The 17906-nt window shown below is 32.7% G+C and overlaps 1 protein-coding gene across 1 annotated transcript; it reads left to right on the forward strand.

Moving 5' to 3' along the window:
* The first annotated feature begins 249 nt into the window (after positions 1 to 249).
* Positions 250 to 9445, forward strand: LOC112026054 (L-ascorbate oxidase). The gene is made up of 5 exons (XM_065768231.1): positions 250 to 840; positions 1055 to 1147; positions 1243 to 1455; positions 2861 to 3058; positions 8251 to 9445. Exons 1-5 carry the CDS (start codon positions 541 to 543, stop codon positions 9211 to 9213), a joined length of 1767 nt encoding a protein of 588 aa, XP_065624303.1. The 5' UTR covers positions 250 to 540; the 3' UTR covers positions 9214 to 9445.
* The last annotated feature ends 8461 nt before the right edge of the window (positions 9446 to 17906 follow it).

Genomic DNA, 17906 nt, shown 5'->3' on the forward strand with positions numbered 1-17906 from the left:
GAGGAATTCTACAACTCAATTAGAATCATTTTTCATAAAGAATTTTAAAAAATAATTATCTCATTTCCTTTTATTTAGTAGCAACCTTAGAATGAGTTGGAAAACTATCTTATTTAACCTGGTGTATAATGAAATTGTTTTCTAGAAAACTTTAAATAGAAAACAATTTTATCTTTAGTCATGCTAAATAAAGGAAGTCAATAATAATTTTCAACTGGCCCTTTTTTTCTTCAAAACCTGAAAAAAAATGGTCTGCAAGGTCATTTCTCTCCTTTCTCCCCCTAATTCTCTCCTCTCTACCCCAAATTCGGCACTGTAAGATTATTAGTCTTATGCTGATTCCTATATATATGCATATATATATCGAACCAATACTGCAATCGTCCTTGTCCAAAACAAACCTCTACCTTTCAAAACTACGAAGAGTTTCATCACCCACACAACCTTCCACTAGCCATAGCTTGACTTTGCTTGCTTTTAAAATATATTTTCCTTCTTCTTCAATCACTAAAATCTTTTTTAGCACCCCTCTAGCAGAAAATGGGTACAACTTGTGGTTTAACGATTGACCCAATTTATAGATATGTGAGGGCTATTGTTATTTGTGTCATTTTGTTACCTTGTATACAGTTATCTTTGGGAGCCAAAACCAGGCACTTCAAATGGGAAGTGGAGTATAAGTATTGGTCTCCGGATTGCATAGAGAATATTGTGATGGCAATCAATGGCCAATTTCCCGGTCCGACGATCCGGGCAAAAGTTGGAGATACCATTAATGTTGAACTCACTAACAAACTCTCCACTGAAGGAGTTGTAATTCACTGGCATGGAATCAGACAGGTTTTGCTCTCACTTTCTTCACAATTTTACGTACACAATAAATTTATAATTTTTTTCACGATATATGAGCTAGCAGAGTTGTAATTAGAGCAGTATCACTTTCGTTCATTTTTATTATATGTCAATCATAATACACTACTTTATTAAAAGCATGAAGTATGGGATTAAGGCTATAGTTATTTATTTATCTGAATATATTAATTCTTGTTTTCAGACTGGAACACCTTGGGCAGATGGAACTGCTTCCATTTCACAGTGTGCTATCAACCCTGGAGAGACCTATACTTATAGGTTTAAAGTTGATAAGGTAAAAACGTATTCTACTTCTGTTTTGTTTGCTCTCTTGGATTGGAAATAAAGTATGATGTTCAATTTATCTATAAATTATATTGGTGCATGCAGCCAGGAACATACTTTTACCATGGGCACTTGGGCATGCAGAGATCAGCAGGGTTGTATGGGTCTCTGATAGTGGACTTGGCAGAAGGAGAGAAAGAGCCATTCTATTATGATGGTGAGCTCAATCTATTGTTGAGTGACTGGTGGCACAAAAATACTCATGACCAAGAGATTGGCCTCTTCACCAACCCATTTCGTTGGGTTGGTGAATCCCAGGTAAAACTTGTTTATGAATCTGTTATGGCTGACATTATTTTTTTTTCTAAAACTTTCATACAAGTCTCTTTTTTTACGAAAGATGTTACCACAATGCACACATTTAGGCGGCTGAATGGTGGAGCAAAAGATACGGTCGCCTAAGTCCCAAAGTTAAAAAAGGCTTCCAAATTTTAATCAATAGGGTTATTTATAATCAATAAATAAAATAATATTTTTTTACTAGATTAAAAAAAATAAAAAAATAAAAAGAGAAAAATGCAAAGTCTACAATATTTTTCACAACACTTTTACAACTAATACTAAGTAGCAGATTGTTACAGCATGTTATTAATGGCAAAAAAACAATTATAGTGATATTTTCAAATAGAAAATAAAAAGCAATTTAAAACCTATGATTTGTTGTAAAAAAATATTGTGAATGTTGCAGTTCTAAAAAAAAATAAAAATAATAATAAGAGTTTAGTTAGCAAACTTTTACTAGTTCTCATCCAAATCTACCATTAACACCACTTTTTTACTTACCATTATTAATCTACCATATCAACAAATATGAAAAATTTTGTCAAATTTTTTCTGTTTATAAAATTTCATTCATGTTAATTAGTAGTAATTTTATATCTAAAACAAGATAATCAATTTTCGCCTTTGACCCCCAAATACATCAAGCCGCCACTACATACATTTCACCCAGAAACTATTTTGATATTCTATTTTTAGTGAAAATTGGTTTTGTACAAGATTTCATAAAACACGACCAAGAATGATAACTCATTTTCTCTCCCTAGTTAAGATGCATTTAATGATCTGTTAAATAATATTTTTATGTATTAAAAAAAATCAAACTATATACATATATCTAAAAAAGACATACATTATCATAATGAATCTGATCATATGTAAGCTAATGAATTATTATCCTGTAAAGGGAAATGCTAACGAGTGGTCTTAGAACACTGATTAATAATTCATTTTAGAAAAATTTTGATATTATTTTTATGGAAAATGAAAAAATCTGTCAAAATATTAATTTCTTTTTTTTCATTTCCCATAAAAACTTTCTTTAAATGAATCATTAACCAGTGCCTTAAGTGCACTCGTTAGCATTTCCCATTATTAAAAGTATCTTCTTCTTTAATTTAATGTATGTACCCTTCAATTAATTATACATAAATTGCCTTTTATCTGTTGATTTAACTGTGCATTGATTGTATTTTATTATATTGTTATTGAGAGTGAGTTAAATTTGAGAAAATTTATCATGTATTGGATATATTTTATATCACCCCGTTAAAGTCATAAAAGATCATTATATAGGTTTAGGATTCTTTTATCAGACTTATAGAATATAAATAACTTTTATTATGCATTATTTTCCTTTTTATTGAATCCAATTCCCATGCAGAGCTTGCTGATCAATGGAAGGGGACAGTACAATTGTTCCTTGGCAGCAAAGTTCAGTAGCAATACGTCCATTAGCCAGTGCAAATTAAGAGGAACGGAACAATGTGCACCCATGATTCTACATGTGCTCCCAAATAAGACTTACAGGCTAAGACTTGCCAGTGCCACTTCATTAGCTTCACTCAACTTGGCCATTGGGGTAATAATTTTGCATTGCCACTATATCTTGCATCTTTGCGCATGCATTTTTTTATGTGCTAAAATAGTAAAACTTCAGAATATTATTATTCAATTCGATCGCTTTCACATACGTATTTATTTATATGGTAGAGACCATAAACCTTTTAATTTGGTTGACAGATGAGAATATTTTAAAACGTAGTGTTATGTCATATCACACTTGTTATGCATTTCATTGTCGCCACTGACTGACAAAGTGTGAGACAGACAAGTTGTCAAAAGTGGCTTAAATCATTATAGAAGGAATAAAATAATTCCGCTGCTCTTTTCCAATAAAATTCAAGCAGTGGTTTTGAACTAATTAACAGTTAAAAAGACTCAAATTTGACTATACATAATAATCAACCACCACACATTTTTTATACAATAGTCAATTCACAAAAATAAGTGTATGTATGGTGTGAAGAGCAAGCAAGGGTTGAGGTTCAAGTTTTTAAAAGAGAGTTTCATACACATATACACTTAAAGTAAGTTAGAGTATAATCTCTATCTTGTATAAAAAAAAATAACCAATACTTTAAGGGCACTCTTTAGCATTTTCTTAAAAAAAATAATCAAAGCATTAATTTCAACAACAAAATCATCAAAGCATTTAAGTAATAATTTAATCAAAAAAATTTATGGTAATCAAAAGAAAATAAAAATATAGAGAAGTAAAATATGCAATAGTAATGCTAGGAACACACCCTAACTTGCATCCTATTTATGTGTTTACTCTTAATTGGATTTTAATATTTTTACGTGAATCCACCTTATGTAATTGAAAAGGCTAAAATTCAAACAAAAGTTAACAAATAAACAAAATATAAATTTGAGAATTAGTCGGAGTGTGTCCAACTATTACCAAAGTAAACAAAGTTAAAATAAAAAATAAAAATAAAAAAAAGAAGAGAGAGAGAGATAAAACTGGAGTAATTAAAAAACAAATCTTATATTTGATTGTTTTTGAGTGGAAGTGAAATAATAGTATCTAATGCTAGGGGACCCTTGCAACTTGTTTTTACGTCAATTAGTTGTATCCAAATATAAATAATAGTATCTATGACTTGGTGTAACATCAGTGGTGGTGGAAGCATGATATTCGTGGCAGAATACATGTGAAGTGAGTACAGCCATTTTAGCCGATGACATGCCAGCTTGCTGGGTTTGCAGAGGTGACACATACTCACTTTCGCAGTGTACTACTGGACCAGACCAGATGCTCATTTGTCATTGGCATTGATGGGTCACAACTCACAACCCACTGATAGCTTCCCCTGAAATGAAATGACCACTTACTCCTGAGTCCCAAAATAAAATAATGTAAACATAGAATAATAATAGATGAAACGACAAGATGATACCGAAGTGATGTTACAACTGCACGACCAAACCGACTCCACTAGTTAAAATAGTGAAAGGAACACTAGAAAATGTTTGTTTATCGGGATTTACTAACTTATGACATAGCTTAGTAAACCAGTTTAGTAGATCTTTTATGGGAAAGTAGAAAATTGATTAATTTTTTAGACCATTTTTTTAATTTTTTATAAAAAGTGTTTTAAAATGAATTATTAAGAAATGTTATGTTTATAATAGTTTTACAATACTTTCGTAACAAATAATAAGTGATATGTTATTATTAGTTGTTATGGGTGGACAAAAAAGTAATTTAAATTATAAAATCAAATTAGAACGAATAACAACTGTATTGTAAAAATATTATAGAAATGTTATATATGTAACACTTTTCTTGATTATTTATTTTTGTTGTTTTTTAATACAATGAAATTTATTTTTAATAGACATATGAATACATCAATTTTTTTTTTAAATCTCCTATTTAATAACAAAAGATTCACTAATTGAACTAAGTAGAATACATGCTCTACCATATATTTTTATACAACTTTTATGTGTGCCAAATTTTGGAATCCTTTAAAATGCTCTGAAAACAAGGGATGAATGTATCCCTATAGTTTCACATAACAATGGGTTGACCAAAATTGCCCCTTGACCCCCACCAAAAACGGCCAAACCTAAATAGAGTATGCTTTGTAGTGATAAAATATGTTACCAACTTTTTATTTAGTCTTGTATAGTTGTCGTCTACACTAAAATCTTTGACTCTGTCATTGAGAAACCCCATATAGGATGTACTTAGACCTAATTAGTTTCTACAAATTCATATGAACACCATCTGGTATTTTATGTAAACAACCCACAAAACAAAATCATTTTCATTAAGCCATGCCTATTTATTAAGATTTCTGAAAGTATAAATTGTTTTCCAATCATTTAGGTGTCAAAATAATACCTGTGGTTAATTTACATAATAGATTTTTTTTTTTTTTTAATGTGTGCCAAATTTTGGAATCCTTTAAAATGCTCTGAAAACAAGGGATGAATGTATCCCTATAGTTTCACATAACAATGGGTTGACCAAAATTGCCCCTTGACCCCCACCAAAAACGGCCAAACCTAAATAGAGTATGCTTTGTAGTGATAAAATATGTTACCACTTTTTATTTAGTCTTGTATAGTTGTCGTCTACACTAAAATCTTTGACTCTGTCATTGAGAAATCCCATATAGGATGTACTTAGACCTAATTTGGTTCTACAAATTCATATGAACACCATCTGGTATTTTATGTAAACAACCCACAAAACAAAATCATTTTCATTAAGCCATGCCTATTTATTAAGATTTCTGAAAGTATAAATTGTTTTCCAATCATTTAGGTGTCAAAATAATACCTGTGGTTAATTTACATAATAGATTTTTTTTTTTTTTTGGTATGAAACTACGTATCTGTCTTAAACTATTAATTTTAATACCTTACGCCTTAATTTTTAACAGCATCATTTATTTTAATATTATGATAACTAATTAACTATCTAAAAAGTTTAGAAATATATATATATATATATGAATTTAATGATCACTTATTCAGAATTTTTAAGTGTTTTTTTCCATTCCTTTCTATTTTTATTTTGGTGAACACATGGCTTGTTTAAAAGGATTAGGGATGTGGAGTGGGTGGGGGCAAATAATCGTGGAGTAGGTGTCGAAAATTGGCTTATACCACTTTGGCATGTCTGAAAATTTGAATGCTTTTGAGTCCTATACAACTCTGAAAATGTGTGCTACCTCTGTAGCAAAAAGAAAAAGAAAATGCATGTGGTTGCTTAATATTCGTACCAGGAATATTTTAGTGCATGCCTGCTTTGCATCATCACTAGATGCTTTCCCATGAAGCAACATAAAATGCACAAAGAATAGGATTGGGAATAGTCGGCCCGGGTCGCAAAAGTAGTAGGGTATTGATGTGGTTTGGCCGGAGTATATACTCGTTTAACAAACTATTGTTGTTAAGAGATTTATAAATCTCACTCAATTGACATATTTTAATGTTTTCAATCGAGACATCGAGTATCTAAACTTCCCCTTGGCCAATTAAAAAAAAAACTAACTATTATTCATATCAACCAACCAAACAACCTTCAAAGTTTCCCCCTTAAAACTTACAAAATAGCTAAAGCACTTTTAAAACTTCTAAAATAATCAAAATTAATATCTCAAAGCCTACAGAATAATCAAAAACTTTCCCAAAATCTCTAAAATACCCTTGAAACCATTTACAATAATCAGAAGATACCGTCAATCTTCTAACTACGGAAAATACCTCCAAAATATGCCCTGGAATATATATTATGTAGAGAATCCAAACTTTAATAATTTAGGGAATATTATTCAATCAATTGGAGAAATTATGATATGTTTCTAAGAAACGAATTAATAGCCACTTGATAGGTGAATGATTTGTAATTGCTCACACACACACACACACACATATATATATATTGTATTTGGATTTATGCAATGAAGATATTGTTCGAATACATATCTTAGGTCTAAATCAGACATGTATTAAGTTTAGATGGACTATATAAAGAATTATATTGATGTGTTTAATTGTGACTAGTAATTTTTTAGATGAAAGGGCAGACATAGCTAGCACATCCCCAATTCAAGATAACCTGCCGCCCTAATAGTTTAGGATCAAGCGTATATTTTTATTAGTTTTGGGAGAGACTTAGCTAAACTATTGGTTGGATGAGCGAAGATAAAAAGACAAGAACAATCATTTTCATAATTATTTTCATAACAGACGTGACATTATAATTTGAATAACATTATTTTCATATGAAATCACTTCTTATTATCATTTTTATCGTAAAAAACGATTATCTCTACTTCCTAGACTTAGACACAATTTTATTTTATGTATTTTCAGGCTTTTCAATCTCTTCAGTGTTAAACTGTAACTTTCTCGGCTCTAACAAAAAGACTTACACATGTTTGTTGATTGTTGCATCTAGAATCACAAAATGCTGGTGGTGGAAGCCGACGGGAACTACGTCCAACCATTTGAGGTTGATGACTTAGACATATACTCCGGCGAGAGCTACTCAGTCCTATTAACCACAAACCAAGACCCTTCCAATAACTACTGGCTTTCGATAGGTGTAAGAGGAAGGCTTCCTCAAACCCCTCAAGGCCTTACCATCCTAAATTACAAACCAAATTCAGCCTCAAAGCTTCCTATTTCTGCACCTCCAATCACTCCTGTATGGAAAATATATATATATTGTATTTGGATTTATGCAATGAAGATATTGTTCGAATACATATCTTAGGTCTAAATCAGACATGTATTAAGTTTAGATGGACTATATAAAGAATTATATTGATGTGTTTAATTGTGACTAGTAATTTTTTAGATGAAAGGGCAGACATAGCTAGCACATCCCCAATTCAAGATAACCTGCCGCCCTAATAGTTTAGGATCAAGCGTATATTTTTATTAGTTTTGGGAGAGACTTAGCTAAACTATTGGTTAGATGAGCGAAGATAAAAAGACAAGAACAATCATTTTCATAATTATTTTCATAACAGACATGACATTATAATTTGAATAACATTATTTTCATATGAAATCACTCCTTATTATCATTTTTATCGTAAAAAACGATTATCTCTACTTCCTAGACTTAGACACAATTTTATTTTATGTATTTTCAGGCTTTTCAATCTCTTCAGTGTTAAACTGTAACTTTCTCGGCTCTAACAAAAAGACTTACACATGTTTGTTGATTGTTGCATCTAGAATCACAAAATGCTGGTGGTGGAAGCCGACGGGAACTACGTCCAACCATTTGAGGTTGATGACTTAGACATATACTCCGGCGAGAGCTACTCAGTCCTATTAACCACAAACCAAGACCCTTCCAATAACTACTGGCTTTCGATAGGTGTAAGAGGAAGGCTTCCTCAAACCCCTCAAGGCCTTACCATCCTAAATTACAAACCAAATTCAGCCTCAAAGCTTCCTATTTCTGCACCTCCAATCACTCCTGTATGGAACGATTATAACCACAGCAAAGCCTTTACCAACAAAATTCTTGCTCTCATGGGGACCCCAAAGCCTCCTGTAAACCATGACCGCAGAATCATCCTCCTCAACACTCAAAACAAAATCAATGGATATACCAAGTGGGCACTAAACAATGTGTCCTTAGTATTACCACCTACACCTTACTTGGGCTCCATAAAATATGGTCTTAAAAATGCTTTTGACCAAAAGAACCCACCAGAGAACTTTGATAGCATTAATTATGATGTGACGAAACCACCAGTGAATCCTAACTCAACTTATGGAAATGGGGTTTACATGCTAGGTTTCAATACTACAGTGGACGTGATACTTCAAAATGCCAATGCATTGAATGCCAATGTTAGTGAAATACACCCTTGGCACTTGCATGGTCATGATTTTTGGGTGTTGGGGTATGGTGATGGGAAATTTTCTGCAGAAAATGATGAGAAGAAACTAAACTTGAAGAACCCACCGTTGAGGAACTCTGCAATCATTTTCCCATATGGATGGACAGCTTTAAGGTTTGTGGCTGATAATCCAGGAGTATGGGCCTTCCATTGCCACATTGAACCTCATTTGCATATGGGTATGGGTGTGGTCTTTGCTGAAGGTGTTGATCGTTTGAGTACGATACCTAATGAGGGCCTTACCTGCGGTCTCACTGGAAAGAAGTTCTCGGGCCAGAAGAACTGAGAGTAATACCTTCCTTTTATTCCACCGCAGTTTTGTAATTGTGCACTTTTTATATGCAATGCAACTTACAGTTTATTAGAAGTTAGAACAACTTGTCAAGAATAGTGTAACTCAGTAACATTGCTATTTATGCAATGCAACTTAGAGTTTATTGGAAGTTAGAACTTGTCGAGAATAATGTAACTCAGTAACATTGCTAAGAACTGGTGTTCAAATTTCTCTTCCTTCGCTAATTGTAAGGAAAAAAAATGCAGAGATTTCCTGGAAAGACAATCTTAATGAATAGAGAAAATGAAAATTGAAGGAAATGTGTTTTAAAAAATAATTAGAGGAATAAAGGCCAATTAGGTTTGGTTTATCTTTCGTCAATCAATAAGATTTAAAAATGTACAGAGATTTCTTACAAAGAATTTTTCTAAGAGTTTTTAAGTTGTTCCTAATAACATAAATTAATAAATAAATTACAATTAATAATTTATATAATCATATTCACTAAAATTATATTTACCATAAAATTAGAAAGCAAGTTGAGATATTACCTCACTTCAAAATCATCTCATAATAATATAAAAAAAAATTACCACCAATTTCATAAGTTTAAGGTGGTGGAGTTGAGTGGCGAACCAAGTCACTCTCTTGAGACAATACAATTTTGTTTGCTGCTCTCGAAATACAACAAACCTAACTATCAAGCTATAAATGCTAACAAGTACACCACTTGTAGGATAAGAAGATTTTCTTAACCCAGAAATATAATATAAAGGAGGATATATTTTTCCAAGAGAGGAGAGAAAATTTGATTGAGCAAAGTATTTAGACAAATTTTTCTATCACATAGAAGTGTGAGATGAAACAATTAGAAGATCTCATTATGACCGGACATATAGGCCTTGTATAGACTAGTAAATCCATCCATTTAATATCATGTTTGATTGGAAATTACTATATATAATTTACTTTTCCTTTTAATAGCTTTGATTAATCAATTTAATAGTAAATTGTCATGGTAAGTCATTGTAATACAGCAACAGTAAGCCAATAATTATATAGTTAATAGTTTTTTTTTTAAAGAGTTTCAACTTATAGCGTCCACTCCTAATGATAGTTCTTTATTATCAGACTAAAACACCAATCAGTTTTTGGTGTAGGCGAAAATTAAACTCTAAATCTCTTATACAACTATCAAAGACTTTACTAGTTAAGTTAATTAAAACCCACTATATAGTTAATAGCTAGTTACAAATAACGTATATGAATACCATTTGTTATAATACATGGCATTATCTGACACTAAAAAATCACTTAAATGGATATTTAATCAATAATTAAAATACATTTTATAAAAATAGTCCAACAATCCCCCAATTATTTTTATAAAATTACAGCTAAGTACATATAAGACCTTTTTGGGTTAAGATAGAATACCATGCATAGTGAGGGACTGAGGGTACCAATAGCTTGAACCCTAATTTAGTGTTTTAGCAATATTGTTCCAAATTAAGTCAATAATGGACAATGTCTTGAACTATGACTTTTCATCATACACATAATATTTCAATACTCTATCACGAGTTTTCAAGCCAGCACATTACAGCCTTGTGCTTGATCCCAATTTTCATGAGCAACTTAAATAATTAGCCTTATTCTCAAAGGACGTTGTCTCACTTCCATGCTCACTTAGGTGTGTTTCTCAAGTGTGCTCTCCTAACTTTAACATCCCTCTCATAAGAGCTATAGACCACATTAAGAGTTTTTAATAGAAAATTCATCTTATATAACGTTACAAGATACATGCACTTACACCATAGGGAGGGACAATAGTACTTCTACTCAAAAATAAATTTAATTAGTGCATTTTATTCAAACTACTCTATTATTAGTTCTTTCCTTTGAACCTAGCTTTTGTGACGTCCAGGCCCTAAGTGAGTATCCTCATAGACGGTTTATTTGTCTCATCCCTCTCGATGTTTATCTAAACCTTTGACTAAAGTAAATTTTTTTTTTTTTCTTCTCATACACAACTTGGCAAAAGCTCTAGATTATAGTGGTATTAACAATTCCTAAAAATTTATAATTTTTGTACCACCAAATTTTTTATTTTTTTATTGGCACGCTTTGGTGGATTTAAGATCTTTTATACCTCATACTCAAGAAATTGACAGTAATTTATCTCTTATGATATAAATTTACTTTGAAGTATTAATGAGGTAATATCTTTTAACTTGTTCATTAATTTTATGGTAAATAAAATTTAGTGAAATATCATTATATTAATTATTATTGCATATGTGGGGGGTAAAAACCCAGAGCTACTTAACGGGCCTAGAGTACCGGATTAAGAAGTATTATATTTCCGAGGAGCAATAGTTGGGTGGGGACGGCCCATCTGAAGGCAGGAAGCCCAGAAGTAGAGGGGGAGTACCGTCCGAAGAGGTCATTACTGGTCCGAAGATGTCTCACTCCTCGGCCACAAATAGCCTTGATCAAACAAACGTGTGGAAGGTCCGTATAATCTTCCTAGCGATCCCAATGATGATGATAAGTTCTTGGTAGGTCTGGAGATGATCAGAACGATGTGATATCTAAAGGAAAAGCTGCCACCACCGTATTTAATGCACTGCAACAGCTTTTCTGGCCGCATTTATGTGGAGAAGACCCCTGAACAATGTAACCTTAACTACCGCCACTCACAAAGAACTAAAGTAAGCACATGACGTGACATGTATTAAAGTAGATACGCGGATGAAGAACAGGTGGACGATGAAGATGATGGGAAAGGATGCTATATAAAGAAGAAGGGTCCCTGATAAGAGGGACATGAGAGAGAAAGAAAGAGAAGTTTTACTGTAGCTCTGAATGTTGTAATCACTGTTCACTTAATAAAACATCTCTTCGAACATTCATTCACGGAGTTGTTTAAGCATTATTTCATGTTATCATTACTGCAAGTAACCTAGCCAACCATTGTTTACTTCATAACCAGCCCAGCTCTTTTGTCCACTCTCTACAAATTCATTGTCCTGAGTTCGTTGGGCCTTTAACCCATATCTTTTGGGCTTGGTAACAAAAACAGACCCTACAGCATAAATTATGAATTGTAATTTATATATAAATTTATGTTGTTAGGAACAAAAAAATTTGGTCAAAAACAATAACAAAAACTTTGAAAAGATGACTTGCTGAAATAAAAATTAAAAGTAGAATTGATCAAAGACATACTGTGTGGATGATGGAACCAATGAATCACAACTCATAGTCAACGATGGATGGTGGCAATGGAGTTTACAAAGAAAAAAAAAATTTTGGGTATAATTTTGAGAAACATATTACAAAGAAAGATAAAAGCTGCATTACCTGCACAGGGCCTATAATTTCTGTGATTGAGAAAAGCATACGAGTCATTTATAATAGATTGAGACACGACTAAAAAGTCAAACAAGTTTCATAATGGGAAAGATGAGTCCAAATCTTGTGTCCCATTTTGTTTGTTCCACTCTATACTTCACCAATAAACACACGCCACATGTCTATCTATTTAATTAAATTTGACTTTTTTATTTTAATTATCTAAAATAAAATAACACCTCACACGGGCCATCACCACCCACCATCAACCTTTGCCAGCACCGTCCTCCGGCCTCCGTCCTCCGTCCGCCTACTGCCGACCTCTGTCGTCGTCAGCATCGCTGGCCATGACCAACCCACCTATTAAATTAAATCCAACCCCATCCCCACTGTTGCCTTCAAACCGACCAACTAGAATCTCATGTTTCAAACCTAAGCCAATATCATCAAATCCTAATAACCAAACTCCAAAGAGAAACTCAATCATTGAATCAACCAAAGACAACAAAACAAATCAAAGAGAACTAACACAAAATGGGTTCGGTAATAGTATAAAAATCAGGAAATAAAAGAGAAATAAAAGAGAATGAAAATGAAAATTAAAGAGCAAAAACAGAAAAGTAGTCCAGGAGACTAGGAAGAGGAAAAAAAAAATGAGAATGAGGAATGGGTTTGAAACATGGGTTTTAGCTATGGTGATAAAACATGGGTTGGAAACATGGGTTTCAGCTATAGCGATTAGTGGGTTTGAGATTGACGGTGCAGACCGGAGATGATGTTTGGCAGTAACCAGAGATGTTGGTGGCGCCGCCGACTGGTACCAATGAAGGTTAATGGTGGTGGTGGTGGGTTGAAGGTGATGATATTGGCTTGGGTTTGAACTTTGAAACATGGGTTTCACCTAGTTGATGGGTTTGAAAGGAACAGTAAGGCTGGGGTTGGATTTAATTAAATAGGTAGGTTGGCCGTGGTCGGCGATGCTGCCGACGTCAGAAGCCGGCAGTAGGCGGACGACGGCCAGATGGATGAGGACGATGCCGGCGAAGGTTGATGGTGGGTGGTGATGGCCGGTGTGGTGTTTTTTTATTTTAGATAATTAAAATATATAAAAATAAAAAATAAAAAAAAAGTCAAATTTAATTAAATAGGTGGACACGTGGTGTGTGTTTATTGGCGGAGTATAGAGTAGAACAGAGAAAATGGGACAAAAGATTGGGACTCGAGAAAGATGAGGTGGAAATTGCAATAAAAAAGGCGACAAAGATAGTCAATCTTCCTCCCATGCATTGCCCCTCTTTAGGGGTTGACATTGAAACTTGAAGCGTTCACTTTTGGTCTCTACATTTCGATCAAAAACTTTTTTAACCTTTTTAATTTTTACCTTATCTTATGAAATCGGTTAATTTCCTTTATAAATTTGAGAATACAGAGTGTGTCTTCTTGGGTTTCTTCTTGTAGTTTCTCAGCATCCATACAAGAAAAATGGAGGAAGAAAAATCTATAGAGAAAAAAAAAATACCCCACACAAGTGAGATACTGTTTATTTGACAGAACCCTATTGAATTCACTTTAATCCAAACTTTGGGCAAATGTAATAACTAAAAATTTGTAAATCAAATTTATATATATCTAAAAGCTGAAGGGTAACAATTATTGTTGCAACGATTCTGGTGAGTCACATCAGTAGCCACATCATCCACCCATTTCCAACATTCTCTCTCTTATTCTTTTTTTTTATTAATTTACAAACTTATTGTTATACTTTCTCAAACTTTTCTCATTCCTTTTACCTTTTCATTTCCCCACTACTATCTATCTTAATATCACTTTTCCTCTATCCATTTATTTTCCTTTATTTTTATTTTTATTTTTTCCTTATTTCCCTCCTCTCACTATAAATTTACAATTCTCTCTCTCTCTCTCTCTCTCTCTCATTCTATACATACTTTTCTCACACACAAAAGGTTATTTGTCTCTCTCTTTGTCAAAAAAAATTCTCCATATTTTGGTGGATTTTTTTTTCTTACATCTCTACTTTAGGTTGATGAATTTTTGAATTATTTGGAACTCTATTTTGGGTTGATGATTAAGTTGTTATCTTTTTTCTTCTCTTTGATTTCATAGATGTTATCCTATTGCATTATAAAATAGTATATAAGAATATAATGTTATTTTATTATATAACTTTACACGAGTTGGATAATTTGGTGTTTATTACTATATTTTTTATTTTTACTTTTTTTTCTTCTCATATTATTTTCTATAAACTTTTTATTATTCTCTCTCACATTCGTTATTGAAAAAGTGGATACTCTCTCTCTCTCTCTCTCTCATTTTTGTTTTGATTTTTGTTTGAGTTAATACTTTATTATTTTGGAATTTTTTGTAATAAAAAAAGAAGATTATTTTGGAAGTAAGAATTTGAGTTTATATCAAAACACAATCTTAGCTATCCTAATTACAGATCGGCATTCTATCCATTTTGGTCTATTTCGGTCTACTTCCTTAATTAGATCCAATTCGATATATTTCAGTCCACTTCAGTCCAATTAGGTTTATTCGGTCAATTCAAACTATTCAGTCCAATTCGGTCTATTCGGTCTACTTCGATCTATTTAGTCTACTTCGGTCAATTCAGTCATGTTCAATCCACTTCAGTCCATTTTGTCCATTTGGTTAATTTCAGGTCATTTCGGTCCAATTTGGTATATCTACTTAAGAATGGGAAAATACAAGTTTGGGTTGAGAGGCTATTAATTATTTGAGTAATATCACTTGTAATTAAATAATAAGTTTTGGTTATCATAATAATCTCCTTAAAAGAGTGTGAATTTGAATAATAAATTTGAAACTTAAAAATTTTAATTCAGCCAAAAGAAATTAGAAAAATATTGACCATTTCAAAAAAGAATAGGACAAGACTTAGTTGATGTACCTTAGGTTCCCCCTCTTAAGATTCTACCATATGAATATTTTCTCATGAGATAGAAATGTATTTTTTAGTGAAGTAACCACATGTCTGAATCTTAAGAAGGAAACCTAAAGAGCAACACCTAAGACACTGTACTTAAGTTTTGTCCAAAAGAATAATATCAATCAAAAGAATATTGTTTATTTGACATTGAAGTTTAGCCAAAAACAAAAAAAACAAAAAGAGAAGTGTTTACAAAGAGTGGTTTCTATTTTTATTTTGGCAAGTCATCCTGCATCCCTTCACTTCTACTCACTTGAATTCTGATACTTGGTCGACTCAGTTGTTGTTTGGTTGCTCTTTCAGACTCCTCAATTGGTGGCAGCTTATATAGTTGTTGGTGCGTCAATGAGAAAAGAAAAAATTGCAGGTCTTAAAAGAGCTTTTTTTTTTTTGTTTGTTTGGTTGACTCCATGTAAAAGCAGGGGCACCGGCTGCTTAGCTCGTCTATGAGGCCGAGTATTTGTATCTCTAGGTTGTCATCACTAATGCCATGCATCCGAAAAACGGATAGAAACATAGCCAAGTAGCCATTGCAGAGTCATTATCTGGCACTATATCTTGAACCTGTACCTACTTTTTTTTATTGGTAATTACACATGCATCCAATAGGTTATATAATCACACCACCTCATCCTCCACCTTACTCTTACAAAGCGAGCAAGTGCCATATATGTAAGAAAATTACTCTTAAACCTGTACCTGCTTACTCTTTAAAGAACTATCTTACAAAGTGAGCAAATCCTGTTTAAGTTAGAAAATGTTGATTCTAAAACTTGTACCTAGTTACTCTTGAAAGAACTCTCTTACAAAGTGAGCAATGCCATTTAAATTAGAACGCATTTACTCTTGAACCTGTATCTACTTACTCTTTAAAGAACTCTCTCGCAGAGTGAGCAATGCCATTTAAGTTGGAACTCATTGACTCTTAAACCTATACCTACTTGCTCTTCAAAGATTATTTTGGGAACTTTAGAAGGAGATTCTAGCTAAACTCCTCTTATACCCTTCTAATTCTAGTGCTTAATATAAAAAATATGTCCCATGAAAAAGCAGAATAGAGAGGCTCCAATATAGGCACTTATGTCTAGGGTAGGCCAGAAGGACTTGGGTAAATGAGAAACAGAAGAATAGGAAATTCCTCTTCATTTTCCATAGAGAAATATATAACCAATACATGATCTCTTTTGACTCAATTATGCAAAACTGTGTTTAATATATCACAAACTTTTAACAATGTTGAATATTGTTCTTATGAAGATTTTAAGGATTACGTGATTCAATATGCATTCAGAAAGGAAAAAAGAAAAAGAAAAAGAAATGAGGACATAGCATTTACATTATCGAAATTTGATGGATGTAGCAAGCAGGTGTGCACATGTCGGAGGTTTAGGTGTGATGAAAAAACACCTTGTAGAATCAACTCAGCCCTCTCCTCTCCATCTTTCACAATTTGTTAGATTCTTCTTATATTGTCTACTCAAGGTTTCTTTGATGCAGACTCAGCTTGTAGATGCTCACTACTTGATTGAATCTAGACAGAAAAAGAAATTGTTTTCAAAGTTCCACACCCTAAAGCAATTTTCAAAATCCAAAACTAGTGAGAAGCTTTTGGAAGAAAAATTATGCATTAGAGGGTTATCACCTTATTGAACTTTTCCCTTACCAACCTAACCGTTTGATTCATTGATTGAGATACAAGATAATCCTGAAATTAATTACAAGATAGAGGCACAAATGTCAGCTCCATGCCATATAAAACAGGTCACTTCTACAGCTTTCCACAAAAAGATCCAAATTTAACTTAATGTGTTGCTAGTAACCTGGAAGCCATATATACCATCCAATATATGATGCACAAAATATTCTGTGCTATAACAGTTACTAGATTTATAAAAAAATAAATAAAAGATTAGTTCAAGGATGGTAAACCTCAAACATAAATTAAATAGTCACCCAAATGTAAGTCCCTAACTGACTAAGAAGGAGATAGCAGAGAATGGAGGTTTCTATGAGGCTGTGACACTGCATAAGGAATCTTAAAACATTCCATTTCAAGTAGGATTTATTTTAAATGAAGTTGCAATGGTGAAAGGCAATTCCTCACTTCAAAAATACAACTTAAAGAGGGAGACTTAGTAACAGAATGAACGTGTTGCAAAACCTTGTCAGAGGAAACTTGTGTGATTGGAGGTTTATTAACTAACTCCCTAGAGCTNAAAAAAAAAAAAAAAAAAAACCACATCTACCTATCAAGAGCGTCAATCCCAGCAAACAAAGAATGGAGAGCATGTCGGAAATTGTCAACCGAATGTTAGATATTACCAAGGACATGTCCAAAAGCATAGCAAGGATGGAAGCAAAGATGCAAGATTCT

This window comes from Quercus suber, unplaced genomic scaffold, assembly GCF_002906115.3.
Source record: "Quercus suber isolate HL8 unplaced genomic scaffold, Cork oak 2.0 scaffold_909, whole genome shotgun sequence".
Taxonomy (NCBI): Eukaryota; Viridiplantae; Streptophyta; class Magnoliopsida; order Fagales; family Fagaceae; genus Quercus; species Quercus suber.

Coding starts and splice junctions, on each gene's coding strand:
- LOC112026054 (XM_065768231.1), top strand. CDS start 541: ATGGGTACAACTTGTGGTTTAACGATTGACCCAATTTATAGATATGTG. Junction 841..1,054: donor ACTGGCATGGAATCAGACAG/GTTTTGCTCTCA, acceptor TCTTGTTTTCAG/ACTGGAACACCTTGGGCAGA. Junction 3,059..8,250: donor CACTCAACTTGGCCATTGGG/GTAATAATTTTG, acceptor TGTTGCATCTAG/AATCACAAAATGCTGGTGGT.